At 35.2% G+C, this 17,807-nt stretch overlaps 1 protein-coding gene across 1 annotated transcript in view; it reads right to left on the bottom strand.

Moving 5' to 3' along the window:
* Positions 1–422: 422 nt before the first annotated feature.
* Positions 423–17,807, bottom strand: part of GAD1 (glutamate decarboxylase 1) — a 30,865-nt gene continuing 13,480 nt past the window's right edge. Inside the window, exons 7-17 of the mRNA XM_030454027.1 lie at positions 14,585–14,697; positions 13,069–13,184; positions 12,886–12,965; positions 12,625–12,679; positions 11,456–11,572; positions 11,233–11,297; positions 7,487–7,565; positions 6,080–6,229; positions 4,330–4,437; positions 3,566–3,655; positions 423–1,909 (exon numbers count right to left, since the gene is read on the bottom strand). Coding sequence (XP_030309887.1) covers positions 1,736–1,909; positions 3,566–3,655; positions 4,330–4,437; positions 6,080–6,229; positions 7,487–7,565; positions 11,233–11,297; positions 11,456–11,572; positions 12,625–12,679; positions 12,886–12,965; positions 13,069–13,184; positions 14,585–14,697 — 1,147 coding nt within the window. The 3' untranslated portion in view covers positions 423–1,735. The remainder of the gene's footprint in view (positions 1,910–3,565; positions 3,656–4,329; positions 4,438–6,079; positions 6,230–7,486; positions 7,566–11,232; positions 11,298–11,455; positions 11,573–12,624; positions 12,680–12,885; positions 12,966–13,068; positions 13,185–14,584; positions 14,698–17,807) is intronic.

Here is a 17,807-nt window from a genome sequence, read left to right as displayed (position 1 = left end):
AGCATGGCTGCATTTTTCTGATTGTTTCTAAAATAACTTAATTGTATAACTAATTTAGGAAAAAAACAAAACAAAACAAAAAAATACGAAGAAGCCCACACAATAATTACTGAGTTGCATAGAAGATAGCTATGGAATCATGTATGAAAATATTTTAAATTAGCATATTCCACTTATCACATTTCTTATGACAGAAACTCAGTAGACTGAGGATTATTGAATCTTCATTTTGTTCTGTTACTCTGCTTCCAGTATGGAGTTTTCCACTCAGTAATATTGATCACTTAATGGTTAAAACTGAACAAGCTGCAGATGACTCTGGTGTTTGTATGTTGAAAAGTCTAGCCAGTTTAGTGTTGTGGCAAGACAGCTGTATTTGAAGATTCTGACACTACTTTTTCTTTTATTTATTTTATAAGCTTCAAACACATAGAGAATTCCATTTCACTAAAAGAATGATGCTGGTTATAAGTCCCACAGAAATGCATTAGACATTCAGGAATTTAGTTAAATTGGTCCTAGAGGTTAGTCCTGAAAACAACTCAAAAACAGGGGCCTTGGTTAGCAATCAATATTCACTAGAAAAGCATCCAGAACACTGAACAAACACTCTAACAGTACAGTAATTAAAACTCAAAATTATAATAGATCAAAGGGACCTCATAATTTGACAGTCTATGCACAGTATTAGAATTCCTTATATTCAGTAAAATTATCTTTAAGTTAGCATTTTAAGGGCACTAGGATTTAAATGAAAGTGTCAACTAATATTTGTGTATTTTTTCTTTGGCTCACAAAGACACTAAAATACCATAAACATTATTTAGAACTTCAATGATATATAAATAGGATACATTACAAATGGAAGAAAATACAAGACAACTCTTCAGCATGGTAAATCTCTGCATATAAATAAGCAAATATTTCATATACCTACAATTCAACAGTTATCTTGCTGTAAAACTATTACATTTAAATCCTTTTACACAAAATCATTTAACAATAATATACACAATCTACACAAATTAACCTCTAAAAATACAGCAATAATATACCTGTTACAACGACTCTGCTACTACTCTCCCCAGTGTGACACTAAAGGGGAAATAAAACTATTTTACTCAAAGGTGCTGTTAGAGATTGCTGTTTTGTACATGAGAGAAGCACCAACAATAAGATTTAATGCTGTTATACATTTTATTTAGCTCCTAAGAACCTACATTTTAGAAATGTTTCTATATCTCTATTTTTATCTGGGAGAAAGATCTGTAGCACATTATCCACATCTTTAGTTGTTGAAGGAAAAGTTAATTCTCTTAAAGTGGAAAACATGCTGTGGCTTAGATCTAAGTTTGTAACCACTTTATATATATATATATATGTATGTATATATATATAATTATATATATATTTATTTATACTGTACATATATACTGTCCAAAGTTTTTAATTTGCTATTTTAGTTGTTACTAATTTCCTGCTGACTACAATAAACAAGACCAATGTAAGAGTCAATAGTACTTCAACTTCAAGATAATACATTTTCCCTCAGTACTATGATCTACCAATGCCTATAGATTTCAGTAGCCTAAAGTTGCTTTGCTTAAGGATGTCTTAGGAGACTGGAACTTACAGAAAGAGGATTTCTTTAAAACACGTTCTGCAGAACTAGGTTAAAATAATAGCCAGTGCTTGAAAACAGTGAAACAGAGAAATAAATAATTCAACAACTGTACTACAGCTCCTGCCCCAATCTCTCTATTTCCTCAATGAGGAAGTCAATGTCAGACTTAGTTGCTGCTGGGTTCGAGATGACCATTCGGAAGAAATTGACTTTATCACCCTGAGGCTGATATCCAACCATGGTAGTACCTGACTCCATCATCAATGCTTTGATTTTTGGTGCCACCTTTGTCGTTAAAAAAAGAAAAAGAAAAAAAAAAAAAAAAAAAAAAAAGAAAATAAAAAAAAGAAGAAAAAAAATAAACAAAGAGAGAGAGAAATAGAAATTTTTTAGCCCTTTTTTGTATGTCACAACATTTCTTAATTTGGAAAAAACAAACTGATAGATCAGAAAGACACTGGGTTTTATAAAAAGACCTGTAACAGAAAAGACTTGAAAAACTAAATCATTAGGACTGGATATTTAAAGGAAGTTTGGCACTGATAACACCTACCTTTCTGATTAATAAACTATAGCATCCTACAGTATTCACTAATAATTTTATATATTAATTATGTCATTTTTCATTTTTTTGTGCTGAAGATTCTTTTAATGAAGAAATGTTTCTCTCTTTTCATGAAAAGCTACTCCAGAACCACATTTTTGAGGGTAATGGATGTTTTCAGGCTGCATAGGGTGGGAAACAACAATGGAAAATTTTCAACAAGATCTATGTCAGAAATAGTATTTTCTGTTAGGAAAGGCCATGGAAACCTTCCAGTAGTTTTGCAGCACTGTGCATTTACCTCAATCTCACTTCTTCACTATAAATTACAAGGAATAATGTTCCAACAAACATAACACTTGGTTTGACTGAGCCCAGTTTTCCCAGACCTTGTTTCTCCTGCTCTGCTCTCCACCAGCCAAGGTCAGATGTCTGGATCTTTTACTTCTGAAGGATGCTTTATAACGTCCTTTAATATTTAACAGGGTCAAGTCAAATGTTTCATACTTCTTCCCAGTCTTATCTATCTTCCTCTTTTCTCCTTTTTTTTTTTTGACAATTTCATTATCTAACATGTCACTGGATTAACCCAGGAATCTACTCTCTTCTGTTCTCTTTCACCAGTGTAATGTAGACATAAATTCCTCTAAGAACTTCCCAAGTTTGCCCATTCGTCTTCCTTCTCAAATAAACAAAACAAACAAAACCCAAACAAAAAAAGTGCAATTTGTTTTAACAACTTTAAACTAAATTTTTTGTCTCCTGCATGTATTTCATTCCTCTTTGATCTGTCTAAAATGCTACTATAAAATTAATATATTTCAATTCCCTGATCTCCTAAGTAATATGATACTTTTTGTGGTGGTGCCTCTACAATGCCTTCACTTCCCTCTATCATTTCTTCAAATAAATTTATCCCTAAATCCACCAAAGCATATTAATTTTCACTGACATGCATTAATGCATGACAAACGAAGCACATTTACAATCAAAATAAAGACCTGAGAAGGACTTACAGGTATCCACACCCTTTGCATTTTCAAATAATTACCCTTCCATTTCTCTTGTTGATATACTGCCTATACAAACAAGACTGGGAAGTCTTTTTGCTTAGCTACTTTTAAAAGATTCGTAACACTCTTGGGAGCACAGAGGTGACACGAAACAAAGAATAACTGAGTATGTTCTGTGTCTGGTTCTATAGGGGAAATGTGACTTCAGTCCAATATAAATAGGAGATAAACAGGAACAAATATCAAGGTCATAACACACAACTGGAGAAATTATGTCCCAGAATTTGGACATGTGTTAACACAGAGATGTATTATTTTTAAGAAACAGAATACTTTGGGTTGAAAGAGTAGACTATGTTCTTGTATCTAACAAAACCAACATACCTTGTGTAACTTTTCTCTTCTCTCATCACAGTCTGGCATGCCCCTGAGGCTTGGTGGAATATACCAGAAACATACATTGGTGTGCTCTGGCTGCAAAAATAACCAAACACATACATCAATAAACAAAATAATACAGATCAATCACAAACTAAAGGCTAGTCTTAGCATAGTTTAGCAAAAACCAAGAAGACAAAATAGGGTGTTAACTTTCCTAGTTTTGCATGTTAAAAAAACCCAGACGAACAAAAGGATTATGTTACTGCTGGTTACAATGCTTCAGGGTGTTCATGAAGTGCAAATGCTTTTCACCTTCATCCAGTTTTATGAGGAACTGTTTCCCAGGATCACAGTAAGAGCAATACAATTCTAATTTTCTTAGGAAATGGAGAGACAAAGTCTATTTATTATTCTATCAACCAAGAGCTTATGCAGTGGCACTAGCAATAGAACATCCACCAAAAATAGCACATTGTCATTTATGTATGTTATAGTATGGAATCTGGGCAATGCTAGATTCTGTTATGGTAGTCTTTATACCCTAAACTGGCAAGTCCTCTGCAGAAGAAAGGGAGAGGAAATCAGTTTGATATTCATGGTACAAACCCATCTGCATTTGGCAAAGAAACTGCCCAGATGCCAGCAGTCATGTAGTTCTTTAGAAAATAAGAGCAATTTTGCATAGCTGGCTTGAAGAACTGTGAGAAGGGTAAAGACTGTTTCCAAAATTTGGCTCCTACACACAGGTTAAATAAAAGCAAACTTACCTCCCCATCAAAAACCATCTCAAATTCTTCTCTGTTTTTAATTTTAGTGTAGAGATATTCTGCCAGCTCCAGGCATTTGTTGATCTGATTTTCAAATCCTACTGTACCCTTTTTTAAAAAGAAAGTAAGTATTAATTATATGCTCATTTTTCCTCCTCTGATGCAATCGGCCTTTCAGATAGGTTTCATTCTGAAATGTTTTCAGTCAGAAAATATTTAGCAGTATTACTTCCTGTAATTTCCATAGCTCTTAATATTTTGTTTTCTTAACATTTTTGTAATGTAACCATGCAACCTGATAGAAATGGATTCTATCCAATACCTCAGAGGACTTTGTTCCAATCAATCTGAATCTGTCTCAAGGTCAAACAGAAAGTCAAAGTTATTAGTCTCTGGAGGAATTTAATTTCCAGATATAAAGATCAACTATGCTTTTTAAACTAAGCCATACCATCCACCAATATTCGACTTCTGAATTTTTAATATGGCCCATATTGTGGTTGCTACTGTGTTTTTTTAATTTGTTGTCAAGTGCTCTGTTTCTTTAGTGAGGGCAGTTTAACAGGTGAATATAACAGCACCAGTAGAACCAGCATGCTGGTTTCTACAAAATGTGTAGTCCATGCTTTAATGGTTTCTGTAGTCAGCACTTGGTAATTAGAACCACAGATCAGACACTTCCAAGTTGCTAACCACAGTCCAATCTAACGTGTCATAAGCAGTTTCATAAGCAGTTTCTGGACTATAGCACCAAAATAACTTATTTTGAAGGTAGAAGCAAGTCTGAACTGAAATGTACTTAGCCAGGTAATCAAACCTATGCTGATTACTAAAGTAATTGTTACAAGTATTTTGTGCTGCTTCTTTTCCCCACTCATTTTTAAAAATGAACAATAACAACTCTACAATCTGTGAAAAAGTAAATACATCCAACAGTTCTCTTACTTTCTTCCCTCATCCCTCAATACTTAGGAAATCTGCACAAAAACATCTTTTATAATTACAGGTTATTTCCTATTTCTGTCTACCTCTCACTCAAAGTGAAAACAGCTTTATGACAAGATTTTGCCATAGATTTAATCTCAGTTTTATAAAAAAAGATTAGACTGTGGACATTCTACCCAACTAAATTCCCATTTTGTCAGTAAAATATGAAGAAAAATGATAATAAGATGATTGCAGACAAAGGAAATGAAAATGAAATTGCTTTCTTGACAACCTAGACCCACATCTTGTGAACACATAATCCTTTATGTAAAGCCATGTTTAAATTTAGACACCCAGGCATACCACAGGAGTACCAGGGAATCAATTGCTAAATTATCAGTTGGGCTGAGCTTCTTAAGAGGGTGGCTTTGTTTTCAAAGTTGCTTATAAAATCTATGCATTGAAACATGATGTTCAAAGGACCCTTGTAAGTACTCTATGGCTACTATAAATTTTCTGTCATAAAATACATATGTCAGGGTATAGGATTACAACAAAAGATCATATTGATGTCCTGCCCTCACTGGTTTTACTAGAGGACTTATCCAGTGTCTTAAAGATTTCTTCTATTTTCCAGCTGAATTTGTTGGTGGCTAACATTGTTCTACAATTCAAATTACTCTCTTCTGACTCAACACTCAGATACCTGTTTCTAGAGATGGTTATTACAAAAACATATGTTAAAAAAAAGTATTCCATTACATAAGACTTATAAATTAAATAGATACATTTCTGGGGTTTGGGCTAAACTTTTATTATTTACCTTTGCTTTCCACATCAACCAGAATTTGAAAATGTCTACATGTCGACCACACTGTATTGCCTTATCTCCAGTGTCATAGGATACATCATACTGCTTGTCTTGCTGGAATAGATAGCCTGCACACATTTGATTGCAGCCTTGGAGTATACCCTGTAATGAAAAACATGTACTTACATCACTTTTATGTCATATATGCATATGAAACCATATGCATTAATAATACAAAAAAATTATTTGAAATATACACAGAAGACTTATTTGTAATGGGCTTCAAAAATACTGATCTTTTTTTTGTAAACTTTAGCCACAAAAATAATTTCATAATCTGGTTTTCTTAGAAGTCACTGAATAGTCATGTGGTATGACATATCCACACACTCGCACCTGAAAAAAATTTTCTCAGATTAATTTGGATTCTTAGTTTTTGATACCAACTTCGTACACTTCACTTTGTAAGGCTACGTTCTCAAGACTTAATTTTTTTATTTCCTAAATTACACACTAGAATAGAGCTGTGGTGTCTTGGTGCAGCAGATAGCTACAGAAAGCAAAGAAAAAATAAGCAACTGGAGGCCTTAAGTTCATCACTAAACAATGGCTATTACTTCCCTCAAACTATGTCAGTGTTTTGTAAAGGAAAATAAATGCTGCAATGATCACTTTAGAGCAATGGCAGGCCCAGGGCTGGAAACTACAACACCTGCATCATAGTTCTATGCACAGGGACCACTTCAACTAACCTCTTCTAGCAGCAACTGATATGCCAAAAATTAGCAGGTGATAGATTTATTCCTATGACCAGATTATATCAGATTACATTACTTTTTTTTTTTTTTTAAGAAATCACCTAAAGAAAATACATATTGATTAAAAGAATTAAGACACTGGTCTTGCTTTTATTGATGACAGTGAAGAATCTAGACAAAAGCCCCTAAAATATATATGGTATCATAAAAACAGCAGCATGGTTTATTATTGAGAAACCTTTAAACCACTACATGAGGTTAAAAAATTGGCTTCTATTTAAGCAATTTAGACTGTGACCAATTACTAGCATCAAGGGTGTAAATTCAGTAGGTCATAGAAACAGTAGGCAGATGCCCAGATGAAGCATATTAGCATGGCTCTAGTTTTAATATTACAACAAGTATGCTCATATTAGATTAAGCAAAGATTCAACAGCTAAAGATCTGAGCCATATTGCCTACAACTTTAAAAAAAAAAAACAAACAACCCAAAACATCACAAACTAAAAGCCTGGAAAATAAGACTCCCTAAAACACAATGTAAATCCATTCATTCCTTGCAAAACAAGTTTTGAAATTGAATGGATTTTGCACTACCCATTTAAAAATTAAGACTTGATATTGCATATTTTTTAAAACACTTATTAAATATAAGGCAGACCTGCTCCCGGACAAGAATGGCAGAACATTGTAACAACACTCCCATCATCTTATGTGGATTCCAAGTGACTGAGTTGGCTCTGGAAAATAAAAAAAAAAACAAAAAAACCCATCACACATTCAGATATATCTGGAGAACAGAAACTTAACCTTAAGCAGTCACCTTTCTTTTCTGCTTTCAGTGGGTATATATGGAGTTCTGATCATGATGATTTCACATGGAGATTATTATTGTTTCAGGTGTCTTCTGCAGCTATACTGCCCACGAATGGAATTTTTTGTGCATTAACATTGTAATATCAGTCTTATTAGTTTATATTATTACCAATACAGGCTAATTAGTTTCAGACTATGCTGATTAGCTGATACAGAATCACAGAATTGCTCAGGCTGGAAAAGACCTTCAAGATCACCGAGTCCAACCTCATCCTAACCCTGTTACCCTATATCTGATGACCCACCACTAAACCATGTCCCCAGGCACCACATCCAGACAATTTTTAAAAATATTCAGGGGTGGATACCCAAACACCTCCCTGGGGAGCCTGTTCTAGTGCTTAAATGGAATATCCAACCTAAATCTCCCCTGATGCAACCTGAAGCCCTTTCCCCTTGTCCTGTCATCTGTCACCAGTGAGAAGAGACCAACCCCAATACAACATAATGTAATAACCCCAATATAATAACTTTAGTCCCCGAAGACTCCACTTCTAGAAACAGCATTAATCAAACTAACAAAACCAGTTTGGTTTTGGTATGATTGGGGCAGAGGGTGCCAGAGAATTAGGGGAATAATATGAATTCTAGGAAAATACCATTCTTTACTGAACAGCTGCTGGAAAAAACAGAAAGCAAAGAAAAAGACACTTCACAAGCTTATCTGCTTTTCCAGTTAGAGCCACAAGAGGCCTTTCCTGTAACAGCTTGTAAAGCCTGACCATTAAAAGGCTATAAAACCTTACATCACAATCCTACCATTCTGTATTAAAACTTTAAAACTTTCTCCATGGAGAAAGCTTAAAACTTTCTCCATGTAAGCACAGGGATATGTACAAGATCACCTAATTTACTGCAGGAACAGATGATATGTACCACATTTTTAACATCCTATCCTAGACAGTTTAATGCTGATGTGAAAATAAATGTGCCAAATTGCACATCCACGGACCTCTTCACCCAGATCAGTTAATTAATCAATCAATCACCAAATATCTCCTTGATTGAGCATTTCAGAGAAGAAAAAAAATGTATAATTATATTTAACGGTATATTTACAATGTGGTTGAAAGAAAATTGAAAAGTATTTCCTCTTTTTCTACATTTTGCTCTCAGGCAACACAGACACCACCAGTTCCTCTGTTTTAAGCACCACAATGACTTCTTCACCCAATTCTGAGGACCAGAAGTTCCATAAAAGTTCCAGATGCAATTCCAACCTCTGTCTGCACTAGGTTAGACCATAGCACCCCTCAGCCAAAAGGGCAGTGGCAGCTTGTGCTGTACCTGAGGACTTCACCATCCCTCTAAAATCTCCTGCTGAGACAGTGCAAAGAGGAGGTATAGAGCTGAGATTTAGGAGGCAATTGCCTTTTAAAAAACTTCACTAGTAGTTCAGATGCAGCATTCAAGAAACAGGAATTTATATAACAGCTCATTTCCTTTTGAGAGCACTATGGTTTCAGTTTAGCACATTTATTTAACATTCAGGGTTCCAAACAAAGACAAATTCAAGTTGTTTTTGTGAGGGGCATTTGGTTTCTTTTACCACAAAAGCATCACTCTCTCCCCTGCACAGCCAGGCAGAGCCCATCCTACCCCAGGCGTTCCCAGCTCTGTGCCATGGCAGCACTCCAGCCCTGGGATGCTCTCGTCTCTGGGCAGCACCAATCTGGCTGGAGCATTAGCGACAGACCCCAGCTGGGGCCTGAGACAGGCAATTACACAGTACACGTGGGCCCTGCCCCATGTATGAAGATTCACCCCCCAAAAAAAAGAAATAATATCATGTTTTGTGGTGTGCTACTTTCTGTATTTGCTTAAATTGGCTTAAGATTATGGTATTAATCATCACCTCTGGGCTGACCTCAGATCAAGAGTTCCAAACTACTGTGACCAAACCTGTACAGTTTAAGGAAATTATTTTACAATGCTGACCTCGTATTGTACATGTTGCCATAACATGAGTGGCTTGCAGACCGGACTGGGCAGAGGCTGAAATGATTCTGCCCTGAAGCCACAGGACACATTGCTGTCCCTGCAACAGAAGGCTCCCCAGGGTTTTCCTACCAGCCCTTCTGTACATTATTTTTTATCCTGTTCTTTTCTTCACTTACTGTACAAGATGCCCACCACTAGGAAACCTTGTTTTCCCTAAGGAAGAGCACTGCTCACAGTTCTCATTTCATGTTTTATACAGTGCCCACTTTCAGTACAGTTGACTCAAGGAAGCATTTGGTACTAATTTGACAGTTTATGGGTAGAGTTTGTTTCACATCCTTTTTGGATGGGAAAGAATCTGTATTTCTGGTTTTTCATTGCTTTTCTAATTTTTATTCAGGTGGGCAGACTTTTATGATAGAGCAGTTTTTAGAGGAGATCTAGAGACAAACATTCCCCTGGGGTTACAAACTTAGCTTCTTCTACAGAGTACAGCCTTGTCATTGCAGGATCTGTGCCAAAGTCTACACATGAGACTCCTTCTGAGTTTGAATTGTAAGGGCTAGGAGGACAGTCATGCTCTCATTCTGCTGTCACTTCCAGCACAAATGCTTTGCTTTAAATTTGGTTCAATTAACTGCGTAATAAAGGTTGGCCTCTTGTCTCAGTGGGCATCTTGGTAACCTGGGTTTTGTGCCTGGGGGTAACCACTTACTCTTTTCTGCAGTTCACTCTGACTTCTACAAGAGCTTCCTGCTTGTTTCATATAATCCCTCCACAGCACTAACTCATGGGCACCTGTACCCTGCAGCACAGGGAGCATCTGTGCCTCTCTCTTGCCTCCATCTAAATTCCATCAGTCTTCTGTCTGGCACTGTAGAACTGTACCAGGTCTGTTCTATCATAATCCTTTTCCTGGCCTTATACGTACTGATATTTGATCCTAAATTTGCTGCTAATTCTACTCTCTGCCATGAGTTTCTCTCTTTGTTGCATACAAATACATATTTATGTATATGCATATATGTAAGCAATACAAAAGCACTTATAAACTTTCATTTACTGAGCACTCATTTTCAGGTAGAACATACCCTAAGTGTTTTATCAGAAGAACTGCAAGCGTCTTTCAGGAGAGAAACTCTACAAATTCACACTATGTCATGGCTTCCCACCATGAGTATTCATGCTCAGACACCTTCTCTGGATTGTTCATTTCTCACTGCTATTCTCAAAGTGCTATATTTCAGAGACTGTCTAGTTCTAACACCTTGGTTTTTTCCTCCTTCACCCATTCCAGACTTATGAGATATGCGCATAGAGCAGTTTCCCTTTTCTTTGCCAAATCTTATCCTTGTCCTCCTTCAAATCTGCCAAAAACTTACCTTTCACCCAGTTGTACACCACTGCTGTCTTCTGTAGTATTGTTTCAATCTTCCTAGTGCAAACCCTCTATTTTACTCCTGTTTAATTTTAAGCATCCTAAATGCAGCAAATTATTCTTCTCATGAAATTGTGAAGTGTCATGTGGATATGAAGATATCATGTTATGAAGATATTTTAATAATACTACAAAGAAGCACCATTTACTACCTTTCTATTCCATTCAATTTATGGCGATGCTTTCGGGACATTAAGAGACCACCTCCCCAGGCAGCCTGTAAGAGACAGAAAAAGGACAAGACCAATTGTTTTGGAAAAGTCTAACACATTTTAATTTATTCAGGATCTAGTAATAAATATTTTAATTCAAGACAGGACATGTATACAAAAATCTTCTTTTGCCTCAATAATAGCACTTTGTCTGGTTACTTACATCTACATGGAGCCAGAGGTTGTATTTTTCACATATATCTGCAATCTCCTGTATTGGATCAAAGGCTCCATATACTGTTGTTCCCGCAGTTGCATTTACAAAAAGAGGAATATATCCCTACAATAAAAAATACAAATAATAAATGCAAAATCCAATCTCTTGCAAGAAAAAAAAAATCTATGTGAAAATCATCTTAGAAACACTGCTGTCCTGTTTTGCAGCCTAAAAATGTTTTTCTTCCCATGTGAAAGGCATATATAGACAACAGTAGAAACCAACAAATTTTATAGGAACAAATTCTGGTTTTATTGTACCGTAACTTCATGAGATTTACAAGTCAGAAGGAAAATAGTATTATTTTGTCTATTCTCTTTCAGTGAGCAGATTCAAACATTCTAGTAGAACACTAATAGTCAAGTAAAGTTGACTTTCACAACAGCGTAAAGAAAAATTAATTGTGATTTATAAATTGTGATTTAAAGGATTGAAGTTGTTCCTTTAGTCTTAATCTCCTAATAAACAGAAAAAAGTAGAACAAAAGCAATAAATGTGGAACTATCAGATCAAAGTGAGACAATTTTGAAACAGATGAAACAAATGTGAACTGCAATTTCATGTAGTACCCAAATGTGATGAAGCTAAGAAATAAATAACAATCTTGACTGCTATAACTTTGGTGGGTTTATACGACATAAATAGATTTTTTTCAATTATATTCAAACATGAAATAGTAATGAATGCCTCAAAAAAAAGAAATTACTGGCTACATTTACTAACCCAGTAGCCTTGAAATCTATGGGAACTTTTAGGACTGACCTTCAATAGGATTTTTTATGGTTTTGGCTAAACTTTAAAGTTTGGATAAAAGTGGGTTTCATTTAATGTTTTCATACCTTTTTTCCAAACCGGAAGTTATTTTTTAAGTCCTAAAAATACAGATGTGGTTCAAGAGTTAAAAATGCTTTGCTTTTAAATAGTAAATGGAAACCTTAGAAAGACATCTAGGTAATTCCCTAAACAATACATTAACGTATAATTCAGCAGTTGAAAATATTTTTATAACATTTACATCATTATAATGATCTCTTTTAATGTTAACCTCAGCCTTCAAATGAAGAGGTAATTTTACAAAGCCAAGCATTTAAACACTAATTTTTAAAAGCACAAACCTTTTGTTTTGCTTCCAAAATTTTGGCCTCCAAATCAGCTGGTATTATTTTGCCTCTGAAGTATTGTAGAAACAGAAACACAAGAAATTAGAGTTCATCTGGAAATACTAGTTACAGTCAAAATAATGTAATAGGATTTTCTCAACAGGCCATTAGCAGCTTGACACAGTGTACTGAACCAGTCCTTAAGCACAATACAACAAATTTAACAGATGAACACATTTAATAGATCAAAACCCAAAACCTTAGCATTTATCTTACCTTTCATCACATTTTATCAAGATCACGTTTTCTGTTCCGAATCCAAGTGCAGCTCCAGCTTTCTTTATTGAGTAGTGACTCTGAAGCAAAACAGATACACATTTAATAGAGTAGTTGTTTAGTGATGAAACGTATCCACAACATACAGCAATAAATTAAGAATTAGCAGCATAATAAGCTCACGTGTTCTGAGGTGAAGAGGACCAATTTAGGGACTGCAGCCATGCCTTTGGTTTTGACTTCAGGGAAATACTTGTAGCGTGCAGCCATTATGCTGTACATGTTGGAGATAGCTCCTCCTGTGAATGAATAAATTAATAAATAAATAATAAAACATTAATGAGAAAAAATGCATACTAAACTAAAGACATACAAGTCTCATTTGCATTATACAATGAGAGTGACAATGAACTATGAAAAAATCTCTGAAATGTACAGTCACATGTCTGAAGAGCATAGGGTCAGACCCTCTAGAAAGCAGGTAGTAAGAATATCTCCTATCCATCACCTCTTCCAATTGCTAACATTTTGTACCATGTTCCTAAAAGGTTTGGCCTTCATTGTGCTGCTTTTGCATGACAACTTCTTCCTGAACAACAGAAACTTAACCCAATGTCTGAGACTGAATTAATGTCACATAGTGGATGGATTTACCCCATCTCATTGTAAATATAGAAACTGATATCTAAAAAGTAGATTGCTACAGCTGGCTAGTTACTCTAAGCTTCCTTATAGTCAGTTAAGGGACAGAGGAAATTTTCAGGCTATGATTCAGCCAATCTGTTTTGATATTTACTTTTGAAGAATACAAATCAAGGGAAAGCACTAATTTCTCTTGGTTTACTGCTAGAACGAGCCCAGGACAAATAGCTCAGCTCTACAATGAAGACCTCAAGATTTAGTAATTTCAATTTCATCCATAAAGTCTAGGACAACTTACTCCTCTCCTATGTCTTAACCCACATGAAAACTGATAAATATCTGTATTATTCTGGCAGATGGAACTGAAGACTAATCAAGAATGCATTTCTGCATTTTATGCCAGATGTTCCAAAAGGAGATGGAATTGTCTTTTATCCTCTGAAACAAGATGGTGTCCACCCCACCCTAAACTCAGAAATCTGGAGTTCTGCTAGATGCCCATGTTGCCACACATGGGCCCGGGACTTCTACACGGTTTACCAATCCTTTCTGCCCTTATATCACCTTCATGGGAAGAAACTGTGCTGGTCTTCAGAATCACACTGCTGAATTCAGTCAGATTCTTTCCCAGATAATATGTTCCAGAAAGTGACAGGCACTCACAGTCTTTTTTCTAACTGAGCCCAAATCCTCTCTGGCCATCAAAGAAGTCAGTACATAACTCAATAGAGATACTGATCAGCAGAAACTGTAGTTCCTCAGCATCTCCAGAAATTAAGCACAAAAAAGTGCACCCAGCTATGTACCAGAGCTTGTAGTCAAGTCTTAAAAAGTTGGGTAATCATAATACATAGCCAAGTTCACAGAATATCTTTTTCCTCCCCAACATTTTTGTGGGATGCTTAAACAAAGCATGTACTTCAGGTGGCAAATTCCCACTTCCAATTAACTGACACATTGTTTTGTGTTACAGACATTATTGTAATTCAGACAAAGCTTTTATTTGTTTCAACTTCTGAGGTTTTAGTCAAACCACCAAAACAAGGGGAAAACTCACCAGGTGAGAATATTCCATCACCATCTTTATTTGACCATCCAATAATCTCTCTCATCTTTCGAAGTGTTATTTGTTCCATGAGGACAAAAACAGGGGCAATTTCATAGGTAAACCTGTAAGAATAAAGTAAACAAAACCAACAAAACACGTTCAAATACAGATTCTAGAAACACACACATTCTCAGTCTGTGATTCTTTATGAAAACGCTTACAATTTCTAAAAGTTTTCCTATAAACTGAGCCTCTGATATTGCAATCTTTGCCCACAAGAATGTTCTCAGGAAGACAATTCTGGGAATATCTTTTCTGTCACTGCACTATGAGCTCTTTTGTAACTTTCTGTATAACCAACATAAGACCTAATGCTCACCATCATGGTGCTGCTGGCTGCTGTGCAAGATTGTACTCTAACACATTTGATTCCTGAAGTGCCAATTTCACACTTGTGTAATAACATATTGCCAGTTTCTTATGAAAACACTGAACTTCATTGAGTTAAACACAATCATAATCAGAAGTATTGAGCCAGGACTTCAAAGTTTAAGTACAATTAATTAGGTGGATTTATTCTGCTGATGATCTCCAAGGACAGCTTATTCCCACAATACCAGGTGATCAATAAGTGTCAAGAGTAATTATAAATGATTATTTGCTAATTACCAATTATAAAAAACAAGTCAGCAGCCAACTATTTTTTCCACTTAATGAGGGTAAAGAACACTGCACAGTCTGGTGTGCCCTGATGTCACAGGCAGCTATGTGGATGGAAAGTGACAGCCATACAACCATTTGCAGTGATCGAGGTCCACAGATAAATTGCTATTGCTGTAAGCAAACTCTGCCTGCTGTGTATGAGGGAAAAAAAAACAAAACAAAAAAAAGTAGAGGGAGCAGGAAGAAATTAACCAATCAACTCATAGTCTCCAAAGGAATCTACATTAATATGACACCCTGGCACTTTGGATCTGACTGCTGTACCAATGTCTTCCACTTGAATAATTTCACCAGAATTGTGAAATTCATTGTCTCTTTAATAGTAAAATGGCATTTTGAGAATAGCAACAGGAAATTTCAAGGAGACGTGGTACAAAGAAGGGAATACATGTCTGAAAAGCTTGTCTTTTATTTACAGCTACACTAATTAGCTAAAATATTTTTTCTATAATCTTTATGTCCTTAGCATTTGTAATTTAATTATTGTAATTGCTATTTTTAGAAGGAAAAATTCCACTTATTTCCTTTTATTATCATTAGAAATGTCAGACACAGGTAGCTGAACACAGATCTGAAGTTTGAGTGCTGCCAATATTTACACAGACAAACATGTGGTGTCTGCAAACAGTGGGGGGTTTAATTTTGTTTTCAAGCCCTGCAAGTCTAGGATATATTCCAGTCTTTATTTAGGCAGAATAACCAACTGAAGTCAACAAGAACTCAGAAGTGTGTAGATCATTGTACCCTAGGAAGAGATAACATCAATAGGACTTTTTTCCATCAGTTTAAACTCATTTTCAATTTTATCCATAGAACACTGATCCCGACATACTTCCCAGAAGACTTGAAAGGGTTGTACAAAAATATATATAATATTAAGCAAGTTTTTGATATATAAAATATCAAGCATTCACAAGGAGAATTTTGACTTAAACCCAAGTAAAACAGTTTTATTTACTTTATTATGTGATTATTTTCCAAGTCTTCAAATACTGACAAAGAAATAAAAGACTGCAGATGACTATAAATGATAAGACTAATGCAGCTATTTTAGATGATGGATATGATTTTTTAAAAATCACATCTTGTTAAACTTGTTTTAAACTTAAATGATTTTGGAAAATCCAATTAAACACAAAAATATTTTTGGCTCGGAAGGAAATATCTGGCTTTAGAAAAAACACTGATTAGATTTTTCACTGAGTTACAATGTTTAGAGGTATTTCTGTGAATTAACTAGAACAGTCATGAATCTCAGTTCTTTAATAAAGGGACTAAATTATTTTTTTTATAGTAGCAAGTGCTGGCTTAATTCTGCTCTCATTTGAAGATCTAAACCTATCTAGCTGCCTTTTCTCCTGTTGTAAAAAGCATTCCAAGAATAAGCATTAAGCATTTTGCATATTTTTTCTATGTTTTATCTTCATAAATGTGTAATACTCAAAATACCAATGTAATTCTCTCATCTCAGAGAGCAGTGGGCATAGAGAGAAATTCCAGATGATATTATTGCTTTCTAATCTCAGCTGGGTGCCCCGTGGTGAGTGCACACCCTGCACTACAGATCCTTAGAGCTGGATCAGTAATGGTAACTTCTGGAATCTCTACCCTGAAAGTCTTATGTTCCCTGACTGAGCTATCAATAGCACATTGATACATTATTTCCAAGTCAAGGTGGGAAGCTTATAATGTTTAAATTATAAAAACTCATTTGCAAAAGAAAACATATTTTTGATTGTTCACAAATATTTTTTAAATTGTTTATAGGTGTTTCCACAAAAACATCTAAAAAATGCCAGATGGAAAACACTCCCTACCACAAACAGTGCTAATGTCACTTGTGTGTTACATGCTTGTGTAGCTGAAATAGGTTGGAACAGTTTCTAGGCAAAGGTTAGAACCTGCTCTTCAGTGCTGGAACACTGCTCAAAACAAATAATATGGTCCCCACAGCTCACAGAGATGATTTGGCTATTTTTGATAACCTTCTCTGTCAGTTCTTTGAATCGTATTTTACAAATGTCTTGCTTTAACCCTACTTGCAATTACTGTGTTATTTGACAGCACATCATGTTGACCTTGGTTTGACAATAAAAAAAAAAAAAAAAAAAAAGAGAGAACACTGTATTTTCTGCATTTTCTAAATGTCATACAAGCAAATAGATACTCAATTTTCATGCTCGCAGAGAAATATTTTTAAGATTTAAAGTACAAATGAGTAAGAAACTAGCTTTACAGGACTAGCTATTTAATAAGTTACTTTTTAAACTGAAGACAAAAGCAACCTTATTTGAAAAATAAAGTTACTTTTTCAGAACTGAATAAGTGAATGCAATGTTCTTAATAGCAATGGCAATATTTTACAATACTATCAGTCTGCCACAGAACTAATGTCTATTATGTTCTATAAGATGTGCAATGTCACTGATTACAAAAGGATAACCAAGCTAGGATAACTGAGTGAGTCAATGGAAAAGGAGCTTGCAAAAAGTGACACTCTGATGTATGT

Source organism: Calypte anna, chromosome 7 (assembly GCF_003957555.1).
Source record: "Calypte anna isolate BGI_N300 chromosome 7, bCalAnn1_v1.p, whole genome shotgun sequence".
NCBI lineage: Eukaryota > Metazoa > Chordata > Aves > Apodiformes > Trochilidae > Calypte > Calypte anna.
The sequence above is the reverse complement of the archived record's forward strand: the minus strand, read 5'-3'. Positions and strand labels throughout refer to the sequence as shown.